The following is a 16,649-nucleotide window of genomic DNA, read 5'->3' on the forward strand; positions in this document are numbered from 1 at the left end:
ATGTATGGAGAGTAAACCTGGAATTTTTATTGCGTTTCGCGGTGAAGTTTAGTTTTAATTAAATATCTGGATATAATCGAGGTTTGTGACGGCCGGTCGTGGTGGAGGGGCCGCGGGCGCTGCGAGCGTCTTCGCTACCGCCAAGGTTCTTTAAGATCTCTATTTATAATAATCTCTCGATCGCTTGCTGCAGCATAATGACATTCTTGTAATGAAGTGCCGTTCCGTGGATTTGTGGGACATGTGCCAATTATTGCGCCCGTGACGAAAGGCCCGCGGATCATTTTGTATTTGTATGTATACAATTTTTTAATAGGTCTGTTTACTTACGAACATGAATGGTGAATACTTGTTATTACTGTCACATTTTCAACAATTCACGTAAGTTTCTGTAGTTAGATCTGATATATTATTTGCCAGTGCCACTGGTCTAAAATAGTAATTCACTTAGGAATTAAAACAAGTTTGAATTGAATACTGATAGGTTCAATATGTAGCAAAATGATAAAGATTTAATTTTTTTTTTTTTTTTATAGTGACATTTTTGTTTACATAAAGGATAATTTAATGTTTAACATATTATTTACAAACAAAAATATTTAATTGAACTAAATTTGTCTTATAAATAACTTATCAATATTTAAATATTGACAATTAGTTTTAGTTTCAATTTTGTGTTTTAATCTGATATGAACAATGATAAATAATATGAATGACAGATGCTTATAAAACATTTATTACAACACTATCTTAGAATGCTTATTAGGCTAGTTCGGTGAATTAATAGCAGAAACACAAATAATAAGATAAAACTTTAAATTAAAATAGTTAAATAAATCAATATTCCATTAAAATATCAATAGACTTGGTTCAGGATACAAAATGACTAATACATTCTTAATATATTAATTTTGATTTGCCAATATTCGTGTTTAAATATCATTTGGTTCACACATAAAGTCAAAAATATAATAATTTACCAGAACATTATGGCAGTTTTATGATAATTATAAGTTCATTAAAATTTATTTTATATATACTTTTTCAATTGATATATTTATTTATATGGACATAAATTCTTTTGCTTTTCATAATATCTTTGTTAAAACTAAATCATATAAAAAATTGTACATATATATTTCCTGTTAAAGTAAAGCAAATGTGTTTCTCTCACTTACTCTTAATATTACTCTACTTATGTATTATTTTTACTTTATTTATCATAAATTTGGGGTAAATTTTTACATTAAAATATATTTAGTATCTAATAAAATAAAGGCTTGATTATATATTTCTAATTTTCATATATTCTTTGTTATTTATATTACATAAAAAATTGAATAGTAAACGGAAAGGCAAAAAAAGTAATTCTATTTAACTAAATAGATTCATAATGGAAGAAACATAACAGTTTTACACAAGTATAATATATAAATATTAATTAAGAATTAGTATAAAAAATTGATAGTTAGATAATTTTTTTAACATTTAATCTACTTAGTTTGAGTTTAGCGTATAAGTATTATATTGATGTCTTATATTTATTTGGTATTAAAAATAGCTTTGAATTACTATCTGTAGATTCATCCACATAGAATTTGGTTAATGACAAAAAGCCATTCTACATTTTATATTATTAAAAATTATTTATATAATTAGGAGGCAGGGATAAGCAAGTGTAGAGACCATTAGACAGCAATGCAATATTTTCATCACACAGAGTCTCATGCTTTTCAATATTATGTCATGTCATGTATTTAAAAAACTAGTCTTGTTAACATTCTCATTGATATTCTCCATTTCAAATGTCAAAATCTATTCAGTGGGTTTCCTGTGACAGACAGACTTTGTGTTGACTATCTGTCAACTCTGACTTTTGTATTAAATGATATATTTGAACGATTTTGTATCACAATCTTTATACACATTTTAACACAAACTCAACAATTTCCCAAAACTTTTGTAAATTGACTGGTTATTTTTGGTAAAATAAAATCAGTTATTTATAATTAATATATTAACAGGTGATTTTGATGGAAAATAAAATTTCAAACAATAAAAGTAATTGAAATTAAAAGTAATATAAATAAGGGTTAGGTAAAATATTAGTATTTTTTGAACACAACAATTGTTTTTTATTGAAATTTGTATATTCATATTGATTATAATTTATTAAATATGATGACTTAAAATTAAATTATCCCTTTCCATATTTGTTTCATAGCTATTAATAAAAATTTAAAATTAATATTTTAGAATGGTCATTACTACCATAATTATGTGCATTTAAATTTTTTACTTTTATTAAATACTTTAAATAAATATAATTCAGCTCTGTACATACTCCTTGAAGGGAGACAGGATATGTTTATGCTGCAGTGGGAAAAGGGTAACATATATAGAATATATTATGTAGGAATATAATCTTTTATATAAGAATAAACAATTAAAAGGTACAGGTTTTGACTTATCAATGTTTGTATGTGTATGTATGATATCATAGAGTACCAACATAAAAAAGAGACAATTTTATTTTTATTTTACTGAGTTTAATTTTTAATTTAGTCTTTAACTATAAAAATATAATAAAAACATTAAAAAATCCGAATGCAAGACCAAACTTCTATTAATCTTAAGGAAAGAAAACAAAACAAATAATATTAACTTATAATGAAAAATTCCAGGACTCCATATACATTAACAAGGTTGTATTCTATTTTTTGTTATTTTATTTAAGTCTGTTATTATGAGAATTTGTTTTATACAGTCAAGTTGGCGAAGGCACGTAGGGGAATGATCAAGGAGAAGGAGAAAGGCGGGGGTGCCCGCCTTAAAGACGAACCTAATGATCCTGCCGAACCTGGTATTTATTATAATTAATTGTTACTTGGGAGATTTTTTATGCAAATTCTATATGAAATTTGCTTTAGATAAATAATTATTTTTATTTGCATAAAAATATATTGTTATCATAAAATTATAAGTTATATATATTGCCAATACTTTCGTTGGTGTTCAATTGGTGTTTGAAATCATTGTATATTATTCATTATATTATTTGCAATATATCTTTAATTTCTTCAGGTCACGGATCTCGTCCACCGTCCGCGTCATTGCCGACACCAGCGGCACTAAAAAAGGAACCGGACGAACCGGCACATAGAGTTAAAATGGAACCGCACAGCCAAGGCGGCGAGGACTCTAACGCCGACCTTGGTGTCGACGGTATTAAGACTGAAATTGACGGCCTCATGGATAGTGATGGTAAGTGTGAAGGATACATCATAGGTGCGGATAATATTTTCTGATTGCCATTCTCTTGGCTCCAATCGGATTGAACAGTACATTTTGGCACAAAACTACGTACATCTATTTGTAGATTAGCGTTAAATAAGCATAAAATACTTTAATATTGGAGAAATAAATCAAAGATTCTTAGTGTTTATACGTCAAATCTAATACTATGGAGAGGAGAAAAAGGGCAGCATACGAATAATACGATGATTGCAAAGCGATGTTTTTAGGATTAGGGTGGTGTAGGTTTCGAAGGTCACGTACCCTTTAAGTACATTTGATTTGTAGTTATTACTATCACAAAAGCAACGGTCACATAAATTACATTAAATGTGGCGTCCGAAAAATTAAGTATTAGTTGGATTTAGTGATGATTAACATTTTAAATATAGTTCTTATTACCCCCACTCCATCCACCTCCTAAATGACCCCCCCCCATTCCCGTCTGTCTTATAATATAAGACAGAGACAACTGCTGTCTGTCTGATCTTTGTCAAGATTTTTTTTAAATTACTAATCGTGTTTCGGAAATTATGTCCAAAATAACTCTCCTTTTATATCATTAGATATATGTGATTTTAATTATCTATTAGATAATCACCAATAACAGGTAAAACCCCGAACGAGTGAGTGATAGTCGACATTGATATTATATAGATTAAAATGCATTAGTATTGGCACAATGCATTAATGTCTTACCCTTATTACCTTAGCCTTAAGAACTTATTTATCGTATTGTATAATAGATGCTAACCTCTGACCAAAAAAGGAGCTAACGACTTTTATAATTGCTTTTCGTTTTCTTAATTCATTTAAATATGTACTAGAACATTAAAGTACGACATGTTTCAGTTCATATCAATGCCAACCAGGTCATTTCATTTATATAGGCAATTTAAACTATCAGTTTATTTAAAAATATATTATAAATATACTGATTCGATAAGTACTGTAATAGAAATGATGTTGATATTCACATACGCGATAATACAAGTACATTGTCTATTTCCACTCTCGTAGTCCAACGAAACAGCAAACTCGATACGAGCGGAAAGGGTGCAGGCGTAGCCGTTGGTTGGCTTTACTTACATTTCGAGGCGAGAGTGTAAACACGCAATGTTCATTTCCCCCTCATAGTTGCCCCGATAATTTGAACCCAGGACTAAGCTAGCCATTAGTCACGAGTCGGAAGTCATAGGATATAAAATGACTATATTAAACATCTTAATAGAGTAAGATTATAACTTCAATACGCAGCATATTGAAAAATATTGGGAGTACCAGTTCCAATAGTGAAAATCCATATATGTATGTAGATATTTTATGTGTGTATGTACAACCAGGCATTCTTTGTTTTTTATGTTGTAATTAGTTTATTATTTCTTTGTTATTTTTTTTAAGGTGACCCCACAAAATCTCCGCAATGTGAACTTGGAGGACCCGGATCACTGAAGTCAGAACGACTCTCATCCGATTCAAATGACATTATAGATCCACAAACTGGTCTCCGAGGATCGGCTGGAAATTTGCAGGTATATAATGCAAACATATTAAAACTATTGTATCGAAAGCTAATACAACATCTGATCTTCTGGGTGGAAGTTATCAGCTGTCACTTATATCATAATCAGTGTTTTCATTTTTACTTTATTTTTATTATTAGGATGGCAATCAAAACTGCCGCAATCCAAATGGCCCAGAGAACATGGGCTCATGTCGTATGGGCAATACGGGTCCTATGGGGCCTGGAGTGTCCATGGGACCAATGTCGAGCGAGGCGCAATCATTGCCTTCCAATGTCATCAGCAAACAGTCTGGGAGTATGGAGGTAACATTAAGAAAATATATATCATTTTCATTCGAAATATAATAAAAAAGATGATTTTACCATCAAGTTGGTCAACTTGTTGGTAAGACTTTGGGCAAGCCTAAATTTGGGTAGGTACCACCACTCATCGTACTACCGCCGAGCATCAGCACTTATTGTTGTGCTCCAGTGAAGGTTTAGTGAGCCAGTGTAATTACAGGCGCAATGGACATAACATCTTAGTTCCCAAGGTTGATAGCACATTGGTGATATAAGCAAGGGTTTAAAATTTTTTCGGCGAAAACGTCTATGGGTGGCGGTGACCACATACCAACAGGTGCCCCAAGTGCAGGATCGCTTAATTTTTAAATAAAAAATGAATAATGGGTGGTAATTTTCAATATTACATAAAAAAGATTTTTTACGGAAAGTATATTCGGCCAATTGCACCAACTATCTATCCTTAAATACATGTTGGTGCCAAAAAAAAAAAACCGTAATTATGTATCATGTCACTTAAATTTTTTTTAATGGACAATATATTTATTTAAAAGATTATTGGATTATATTTTTGGCTGTATAGGATGAGATGCACGTCGTATGATCGAAGTGAAGCAATAAACACATGTTTCAATTGTTTTGTTTTGTAAATGCAGTGACACGTAATTGCGTAGGCAACGCATAGTCCTTACGATTTCTCTCATCGAAATCTTTGTTGAATTCGTGTATTTACTTAGTTGCGTGTGAGTGTGATGGACCGGCTAAACAGCATTAAGGAGGTTATATATGTATATATTTTTTATCATAACTAAATTTAAAATTTGTTTTTATTAAAAAATGTTATACTTTCTTTACTATTATGTAAAACTTTATACGTAATCATAATTTAACACGTTAATTGTATCTTAAAAATAAAAGAAATTTGAAAATATTGTTTTTAAAACATCTTTTTAATATATAATTTAAATAAATAAATAATATTTGTTGTGCTGTATATTTAAATAATGTATTAACAGTCCAAATTGCAAACTGATTTATTTTTTAAATTATGTGTTGCTTTATCTACTAACCAGTTATTTATATTAATACCATGACGGCAGTACAGTTTAAATTGAATAATTTAATTTACAACTAATTTACGTATGACGCATAAAAGTCTTCATGGTCGTTTAATAGTGTTATTATTAAAATTAAAAAAGTACGATTCAAATAGTTCTTTTCGTATCCACCCAGCAGCAGAGTCAAATCTTCGTTTTCTCAACGCTACTCGCAAACAAAGGCGCTGAGGCTGTCATTTCTGGACAGCACCATTCCATCATTGCCTACCATTGTGCTCAGCCTGGCACTAAAAAGTATCTTGAGGTAGGTTATATAATAAGTATATATATTAATTATATATATGTGTGTGTATGTGTGTTTATATCTTTTATATTGTAAATAAATTAATTTTTTTATTAATATTTTCATTATAGAAACATCCTTTGAAAATGGGCCAGTTTAATAAACAAAATCCAGCACAATGGCTCAATAATCTTGCTATGGCTAAGAATCGAGGCGGCATGCGTGGAGGGCCAAATATGATGGGTGGACCAAATCAAATGGGCCACATGATGGGTGGTCCTATGGGACCGAATATGGGTCCCATGGGCCACGGCGGAATGGGCCACATGGGTCCCAACATGATGGGCCCGAATCGTATGGGTGGACCCGGAAATCAAATGATGATGATGAAAGGAGGGCCTGGACAAATGGGGCAGATGGGTCCAGGCATGGGTCCGATGGATGGGTTTCCAGGAGGCACCCCGTCCTGTGGTGTCATGGACGGCCTCGGTGCTGATGGTGAAATGCCCTGGGACACCGTGAGTATTTATCTCCAACATTTTTGCTAATGTTTTATTTGTATAATAATTGAAAAATAAAGTATTTCAAATTAAAACTATTTATTTTAAAATCTTATGAGATAACTTTATGAAAGCTACTAACATTTTCTATTGGATTAAAATATAACAATCTGAATTTGTAGTTGAATTTAAACTTGACACGCTTCTTTTATTGCAGAAAAACCCCTCCGTAATGTCGAATGGCATGTCTAACGGTCCTTCACAAATGCCGGCCTGCTCTGAAGCAGGCGGTGATAATAACTCTGGAGATAATAATCTTTCTTGCCAGTCTGGTCCAAAAGGTGAATATCAGTATGTGCTATATAAATGAAACATGATTTTTAAATACAATATAGAATATTATTATTTGAATAGATCATTTTATGGAATAAAATGATTTAATAAATCTAAATTTTATAAAAAATGTAATGTAGTGTGGTAGGTTTTGTTGACCTTGGATATTTCGGTAAAAATACGTGTTCAAGTCGAAAGACTCGTACGCAGTCAATGATGGTGTTAAAGAATGTTTTTCCATGTTCAGCTCTAGTTTCGTCCGCAGGCGTTAAGATACCTGACGAGAATCTGACGCCACAGCAGCGAGCACATCGCGAAGAACAACTCGCGACCATACGCAAGATGCAACAAATTCTATTCCCAGAGAGCGGAAGCAACCCTAACCAGCCAAACGACGGGTCACAACCACCCTCTGACATAAATCCACCCAACTCAACTGCAAATATGAACATGTCTTTCCCTCCAATGTCTGCTCATGGACCGATGGGATCTGGACCAAATGGACCCATGGTATCAATGCAGAGTAGTATGAGTAGTGGACCTAATTGCACAATGTCTGGACCTATGGGCCCAAACGGTCCGATGGGACCCGGTCCTATGGGCCCAGGTGGTCCGATGGGTCCCAATGGACCTATGGGAGGTCCTATGGGTAATATGGGTGGCCCTGGAATGGGAATGGGTGGTCATGGATCTATGGGACCTAATGGGATGATGGGTCCTAACGGTCCAATGATGGGTGGAATGGGACCTAATGGACCAATGGGACCAAATGGACCCATGGGGCCTATGGGGCCATGTGGAATGAAAGGCATCAGAGGTGCGTGTGGTGGACCAGATATGAAATCTGGGATGTGCACAGACATGCATATGGGTAGAGGATGCGGTGGGCCTATGGGTGTAAGTAATTTTGACTTGATTTTTAACCTGCAAACTGAAATAAAAACAACTTTACAAATATATGATTTTATTTTAGCGTATGCCAAACCCTATGGGTGGTATGGGCGGACCTAAACCTTGTATGATGGGTGGACCACACATGGGGCCAAGGATGATGCCAGGGCCGAATCTGAATACTATGAATGGTAAATTGTAATTTTAATTGATTAATATTAAAAATATGTTTCGGGAAACATTCCACGTAATATCTTTTTTTCTACTTATAGGTGGTATAATGATGGAAGGCGGTATGATGGGGGGCATGGTCCCCCACGGAGACTGCGGACCTGACCATCACATGTCCGTCAACGGACCCATGTGCGACGAATACGGACGTGGCAGAAATGTGAGTTAAAGAACCAATCAACTGATTAACATTTCAAGACGTCGAACGATTTATTATCACAGATGAGATTGCTTTTCGAACTTTGTATAGTGTTTCTTAAAACATTATATTTGATATTGCTACAAGAAAATTATGTTTCATATAAAAGTAGATTATGTAGTGCTGTTAAACGCGGCAAGTGGTTTTGAAAGATAACTGTGTTTGACATAATTGTGCGTATAAGTTTAAGTGATATTCAAATAAAAAAAATTGCTGTAAGCAGATGGGCCCGGGCGACCCCGGCGGGCTGGGCCCGGGGCTGGGCGCCGGGATGGCGGGGCTGGGCGCGGGGCACAAGGCGGCGCGCAGCCCCAAGTCCCCGCCCGGAGACATCGACTGGCAGAAGCTGCACCACCAGTTCTTTGACGACAACAAGAACATGGACAACGAACTCGGTGAGGATTCGCATTTTTTTATCAATAGAAAATAATACTGTCACATCTGCGATTGCTTTCATTACCAATGCACTGGCAAATAAAAAAAAAAAAATCTGCCCTAATGGCGACCAAATTTATCCTATTGACATTGGCAACATTTTTGTTTGGTTCCACCAAACTGGTGTACACCGGTATTTTTCTTATAAAAAATATGCTAGTAAGTACAAGATGCTAGTTATTTTGTAAAATATGTATTTAATGTTAACTTAACTGATGATGAGTGATACACGCAGGCACGCAAGTGAAATCTCCGTGTTCAGAGCGCGGCGGGTGCCTGCCGCCGCCGCCCTACGGCGCCTCACCCCTACATCGCTCAGCCTCTGTGCCTATCGGTATGTTATCATGTGGTGTCAAAACTTAAATCTATGAATTCTGAACTGTGACATATGTACCTAATATTATTAACGATTTATTTTTGGTCGCTTTGCATTACATTTCTTCTTTAATTTATCTAATATTTATTACTTCCTTACATTTTTTCTTTACATACATATTAGGATATATGAGTAATGAAAAGTGTAATGTGTTAAGTGTGTTGGATATCCATATGTGTATATCAAAAATTGGTTTATGTTACTCCTCCTGCCGTTGGGAGGGACAATAGTATTGAATATGCGTAGAGTGTAGGAAACTGATATGTTCAATAGCTGCTTGTTAACGTTGAACATAGTTTATAGAGCTTTAATGTCTCTAAATGTATCGCCGGGTCATAAATTATAATGATAATTATGAAAATACATATATTTCATATTTTCATACAACATAGATAATAATTTTTTTTTTCAAAGAGTAGTAGCATTTTTTAGGAATTACTAATATTTCTATTAACCCCTCCAATTGAGCTTAAAGCTTGCACTAGGAGTGGGCACGACAATATTAGAATATTGTCGTATAGTGTCAGGATCGAACCTAGGTCTTTTTACATCTAGGCGCTAGCTAGGCGGCCCGAAAACCATTGTGTTATTGACGCCATTTATTACTTAAAATTGTAAATATTACACCTATCTTATAACGGTTATTTACACCCCAACAGCCACGCAGTCTCCGTCTCAGGGCGCGGTGATGCCGATGTCGGCGGAGGCGTCCCGCGCCGGCTCGGCGCTCAGCAGCCCCGCGCACTGCAAGCAGAAGTCCGACGCGCCAGGTCGGTACACACGCCTCGTACTGCACGCACACACACTTCACTCCATACATCAACACACACGCTCGTATAACAAAGAAATATAAAAAAAAAACAAACCAAAAAAGGTGTGATTCGTGTGGAATGACATAGTATGTGATAATAATTTAACATATTCAAAAGTATAGTCTGTAAATGCATTCTTTCCTTATAGCAATATTGAAAGAATAAAATGATTCATTAATAAATTTAATTACTATGTCATCAGTGAATAATTTGCCATGTAATATGTTCATATTATTTATTTAAGATGATATATATAAATTAATCGTAGCGATCGAATGTCATGAGAATACAAAATAAAGTCTATTGACACAATCAAACCCATGTTATAGAATAAATTCACTTACAAAGTTAAATTGTTGTTAAATTATTACAAATTTAATCTAATATATTTTTTTTGCAAAGATCTAGAATATAAAAGTTATATTCAAGGTGATAAAATGTTAAATAACTAGTATGTCTACCGAATGTTTTCATTCGTTATTCACACACACTCAAAAATACCACACGCACAGCACACAAGAATCACATTTACAATAAAAAGTAGAAGCCATAGAAGTAGAAATGCATGTTGTTATTTTATCTGTGTTAGACATTTTCCCAACCACAATATTTCTTAGAAGCATTTTTTTTTTTATTATTGATCATTGAGTTTGGTTTGAAGTGCATTTGATTTAATTTTTTTTTCTGTAGTTGTAATGCGTATTTTTTGTTTTCCCCCTTCCCCGCAAAACGCTTGACCGCTTGAAATCCCAACGTGTGATGAAATAACAACGTCAAATCGTTAAACAATATCGAAACACTGATACGCGATACTGGACCAAACACTACACGACACATGACATATTATTGGCCTCGAACGACACGTTGGACAAATGTTGGCCATATAAAGAGATATTAGAGAAATTGGACGATGGTGTTTTCGTCCGTACGCTCCAATGTTTGGCGGCGCAGCAACAGAAGAACCAACAGGGCGGATCGCATTCGAAGGAACCGAGTTTGATGCCCGTGCCATCACCGCAACAAATATCGTATCTCAACCAGTTTGAAGGTAACTAGATTAAAAGGCCGTTGAAGGAAATAATTGAAAAAAAAAGAATATAAAGAAGGTGTGCTGGAAAAAATATTTAAATTATTTTCGTTCACGGCTAAAAGTTTGTGTTATGTGAAGACGCTTTTTTGTGTTATGCTGTATTTAAACACATTGAAAGTTGGCCAATGTATTTTGTACAATTCTTATGTGAATAAATAATAATCTATTCAAAAGTAATATCCAAATTGGCCATCTTTTATACCATCAATACAATATCGACCCTTGGCCCTCGGTTCCAAAGGTCAATATTACAATAATTCATGTTTGTTTAACTTTACAAATTGCAATGTGTGTTTCATTTTGGTGGTGGTTGGTGAAAATGTGCTAACATACTTTCATACTCTATGGCTAATTTGTTCTCTTTCTGTATGTACACCTCTATTGATAAAGATTATAAATTCATCTGTGTTCATGCAAATTACGACTTTATGTCTGATGTATTAAAATTCTTTTGCTAGTTTACTATAACGTATTGTTTTTGCGTACAGGTCAAGAGTTAACGATACAGAAACAGCCTAACACCTCATTGAAGGACAACGGACCGCCGTCGAACAATGGCGGACAAACACCACAATCTAATTCGAATCAAAAATCACCTGCTGGGTAAATATATTATAAATTAAAGCGATTATAGGCTAAGGTACATTCAATTTGAGATTATAGTGGTTGCATAAAAATATCTGGATACATTAATTTGATTTCTCACAAAACTGAATTAATGTTTTATAAAAACATCGATCTTCGATCTTGTATCAGCCATGAATGGACCTTAATACGTAAACTTAACCAGCATGATGCCGGGCACGCCGGAGCCGCACTCGTCCCTGTCCGAGCAGCGCGCGGGGCGCTTCTCTATGGAACAGAGCCCCGGCTTCAACAACCCGCAGACGCCCACGTCGGCCGCCTCCAGCACCAAGTGCGGCCAGGGTGAGTTATATATTCTACTCTATTCTACGTTGCATTTTGGATACGAAGCTGGCCCATGTCATTTTATTTAAGATTTGATGATATATGTTTACCACTAGAAAAGAAATACTATGCGTTTCTTAACTCAAAATCCATACCATTCGACTCAGTAATTCATATTTTCACTATCAATACAACAATTTAGCAGATTTTTTTTAATCAGTTCCTAATCTTTGATTTTTAAGAAACAACAACAAATAAACATATATTGTCGGTGTAAAGGAAGAAAAGCCAAAGCGCCAAATTGGTACTTTAAGAAAATTTCCCCTTTTAAATTTTATTCTATATAGTTAGTATAATTATTCACAGTTATCTAATAAATAACTACTGAGTTTCATGACACTTTCTAGATGAGATCTATATTCTGAAACGGTGGTTGTTTTATAATTTAATTTAATTTATGTATGTGTGTGACGATTTTAATAGAAGTTCTACAATTATATTTTTATTTATAAAATACAGACGAAAAATCCCGGCCAAGTCCATCATCGAACAGATCGAGTCAAGATAGCGCATCAAAAACACCTCAGCGAGAGGGTCGAGAGGGCCGCGAAGGTCCTTCGCTCAGCCAGGGCCCCTACGCGCCGTCTTCCACCGCGAAAAGTAGCTGCAGTGTCGTATCCGCACCTTCACACTCTGACGACACAATGGCATCGAACACGGAGGTATTGTATGAAGTAATATTTTTTTTCTTTCAAAATAAGTGTTCTTAAGACCTTACTTGAATAAAGTTGCATGAAGTATATTCTTTTATGAAAATAATTAATTTTCCATTTTCCAGACGACGTTATCGGGTGGTCCAAATAGTACGAGTTTACCGGGTCCATTCCCTGGTCCATGTAGTATGAACAGGCCGGACAACATTCCCATAAATCCGAACCAAGGCCCAAATGGCCCCATGGGTACTTCCACGTCATCCTTCGACCCAATCTCGTCGCTTGCACAGATGTCGCAACAACTGACAAATACAGTGGGCGGTGGGGGCCCAGGACCTGGTGGACCCATGGGGCCTAATGGTAGTGGAATGGGACCGTTCGGTTCAGGACCACATCACATGCAACATCATCATTCTATGCATCCGCATGGACATCCTCACATGATGATGAATGATTTAGGTATGTTACTAATTTTACACAGAAAAAAATTAACATTAAAATTTATTTTGAATTCTTATTGAACCGTGTTTTACGCAGGTTGCCATATGGATAATATGGGAGGTCCAGGAATGGGCGGGCCAATGGAGGGAATGATGAGTGGTGGTGATTTTCCACCGGATATGAATCTGAGTCCGAAAATGGGTGGAGGGCCCATGGGTGGGCCGATGGGCCCGATGGGACCGGACGCCTCCATGATGGGACCGCGAATGGGTGGTGCTGGAAAAATGCCCCCTTTTAACGGTGCGAACGTTCAAGTAAAAGCCAGCGCGCCTAACACGATACAGTATTTACCGACGAGGCCACAGATGCCATGCAATACGGGTCCCAGAGGACCCCCGAGTCTCGACTTCCTGCAACGAGTCACGAACCCCATGCAAATGGATAGCAGTAAAGGTGTACAGTATTTCCCCGGTGCGAGAGGAATGGATATGGAAGGCGGTATGCGAGGCGTGATGCGGGCACCGGGGATGCTTCGCATGCCGCACTACCCGGCAGGATTCAACTCGCCGCCAAAAATGGCGGGTGACCCGTTCGGCGGGCCGGGCCCCAACCCGATGTGCGGACCTAACTTCCGCGGCGTCAAGGGTGGCATGGGCCCCGGAAACGTGCGAATGGGAGCCGCACAGCCGCTGGCACCGTCAATGGGCGGCCCGGGGCCCGGGTTCAAGGGGCAGGGCTTCGCAGTCCCGTCCACGGCAGACCCCAACTACGCGGCGCAGTTCCACAACTTCCAGCAGCAGCTGTACGCGACGGGCAGCCGCGGCGCGCAGCCGCACCAGGGCTACCCGCCCTACCAGCCGTCCAAGTGATGACCGGCCGCCCCGCCCCGCTGCGTGCGGCCCGCCCGATGCTGATCGCCCCCGACTCCCCGGAGGCGACTTTGCGAACGTACTTAATGTATTGATAATACGCCAGTGAAACGAGAGATCAAATTATTTCGTTAGTGTCCTTAGTTAGTCCGTGTATTATTGTGAGATTTTTTCGATACCGGGAGATCGAGTTTCGTGTACTAATTTCGTTAGGTCTAATAGCATACTGATTTCGCTTTAGTTCGACGATCTAGATTTCTTGACTGAGTACGAGTTTTATTTTAGCGAATGCGGAAGTTTGTACAAATTGTACAAATTTAGATGTGTTAACGTGTAGTCTACATAATTTAAAGTACAGTTTAGGCATATTTTTGCATATGGCAATAATATAGTTTTATATATTTTTTTTATAAACAGACATGCCAGAATTTCAGTGTATTGGTTTCTTTACTTAGCTATTTTTTTATATATGATTCCTATGCACACAGATATCTAGTCAATTTTGAAATTAATGCCTGACCCTGTGTTAAAGTGTATGTGTAACCGTTGAGTCCACAGCTTGGTCACCTTGAATTACACGGAAGTACATAATTGTTATGTTACAATATTTTTGTCCATCTTAGGTTTAGACTTTCTTTGTAGGGAAATTGGTTTAATTTAATTATTTTGGCTAAGTGGCCAGTATAGCACCTGGAAGTTAATGTACTAGTTTATTGTTTTAATGAGTATTTAATTCGTTTTGATCTGATAGCAATGTTTTTCTGTCTTCCATATCTATTAACTCAAGCGTAATATTCTTTTATTTAATTACGTTCACGTTAGAGGTTACAAGTAATTTGTTTTCTTGTGAAAAATAAACAAGTTAAAGTTAGCCTTTACTTTTTATCAAAGTACTTAAATTCTGATGCCATATTATTTGCCACATGAATTTTGTTTCGTGATATGTTAAACTGTCTTATTTATTTTATTATTTCATTGAACAATGCCAATATAATTTGTAATGCTACACCTTATAGTACATAGGGCATGTAATAATGCTAGGCTAGTTAGCACATTGTGGATGTCACAGTGGCCTTTTGTAATGCCTTTTTTTACGAAGCGATGAACCCCGAGCACACGCGCATAGTTTGCTCACAAAATCTGAAATCCTTATGAGATTAAATACACAATATAAACATGCAACGACACTCGACACATCGTTTTTCCTTATCGGGAACATAAGCCTAACTTGTGAATATTATTATTTTACATGTAGAACAGTAAAAATAGCACAAAATATCTATTTATAGTTGGGTGACGTTGCATGTTAATATTATTACTACCTTAAGAAAAGGGCGTGGCAATCTTGCGAGAGTAAAGCACAACAGTCCAGTAAGAAACACCCGCTAGAAATTAGATAGTCTTAATTTAATTGTAATTATAATGTAAGGTAAAGAATGGTTCTTGTTTTAGGTTTAAGTGAAGAGCAATGATATAAAATAGTTTGTGTAATATTAAAGTAAATTAAGAGATGAAATTAAGATGCAAACTATTGGTTGTGATTCTGACACAATTTGTTAAGTTGTTCGTAGATTTGTCACAGAGTATTGTGGAAACTTAACTTACTTCATGATAAGGCCCTTTTATTTTTTGTTTTTTTTTTTGGACATTTTTTACTTGTCGTTCTCGTTTGTACATCGCTAACAATAATTGTACAGAGTACTTTTGGACTTAATTTAAGGCAATAAATGTATTTATTTTATAACTCGTGATGTAAGAATTTATTCTTAATTATTATAAAAAAAATATATAATATGCTTGTAAACTCATGTTTTATTTATCCAAATAACCACTATAATTAATTTAAAATAAATATATGTACCTTTTTAAATAAAAATATGGAATAATTATATAAATTAAAAGTAATTTATAAAAAGAATAACATAATTTAATTCATTGCAATATAATAAAATTAATAAAGCAAACTTAGGTTATTTAATAAAAAAACACTTGGATACTGTAATTTATTTGCTCTTGTTATCTCCTTGATGCAAATATTGCCGAATTTAACATTAGTTATGTAATCAAAGATTATTTTTGAATTAAATATTTACGATACAGTACCTATTATAGGCATAGTATTATTTTGTCATTAAAATAATTATTAAATATTTTGCATGATACTCGATATTTTATAAATAAAATAATAGTTTTTGTAAAGGTGTTAATATTAGTTATATGAAATATCGTAAAGAGCAACTCCGTTACCGTAAAAAAACTGTTATGTATCTGTGTTAATGACATAAACAATTGCCATATAAAATATTTTTTTATTGAAGACGATAATTAAAACTTTCTATTAAATCGTAAACCAAAAATTATATATATTTTCAATATATTTTTGTATTTTAATAATTTTATTACAATTT

At 35.2% G+C, this 16,649-nt stretch overlaps 1 protein-coding gene across 5 annotated transcripts; it reads left to right on the forward strand.

Annotated features, from left to right (window-relative positions):
* Positions 1 to 303: 303 nt before the first annotated feature.
* Positions 304 to 15,994, forward strand: LOC125073644 (collagen alpha-1(I) chain-like). Of its 5 annotated transcripts, none has more exons than XM_047684537.1 (20): positions 304 to 381; positions 2,768 to 2,863; positions 3,085 to 3,264; positions 4,696 to 4,826; positions 4,958 to 5,122; positions 6,335 to 6,463; positions 6,574 to 6,960; positions 7,160 to 7,283; positions 7,523 to 8,172; positions 8,249 to 8,357; positions 8,439 to 8,557; positions 8,820 to 8,991; positions 9,267 to 9,365; positions 10,067 to 10,177; positions 11,109 to 11,267; positions 11,798 to 11,912; positions 12,100 to 12,236; positions 12,738 to 12,952; positions 13,057 to 13,390; positions 13,469 to 15,994. In XM_047684537.1, the coding sequence occupies exons 1-20, from the start codon at positions 339 to 341 to the stop codon at positions 14,239 to 14,241; spliced, it is 4,248 nt and encodes a 1,415-aa protein (XP_047540493.1). In that variant the 5' UTR covers positions 304 to 338; the 3' UTR covers positions 14,242 to 15,994. The 5 variants fall into 5 exon arrangements, with proteins under 5 accessions (XP_047540493.1, XP_047540495.1, XP_047540494.1 ...); XM_047684539.1 differs by having other exon boundaries at positions 7,529 to 8,172; XM_047684538.1 differs by having other exon boundaries at positions 6,338 to 6,463.
* Positions 15,995 to 16,649: the final 655 nt, after the last annotated feature.

Source organism: Vanessa atalanta, chromosome 25 (genome assembly GCF_905147765.1).
Source record: "Vanessa atalanta chromosome 25, ilVanAtal1.2, whole genome shotgun sequence".
Classification (NCBI taxonomy): domain Eukaryota; kingdom Metazoa; phylum Arthropoda; class Insecta; order Lepidoptera; family Nymphalidae; genus Vanessa; species Vanessa atalanta.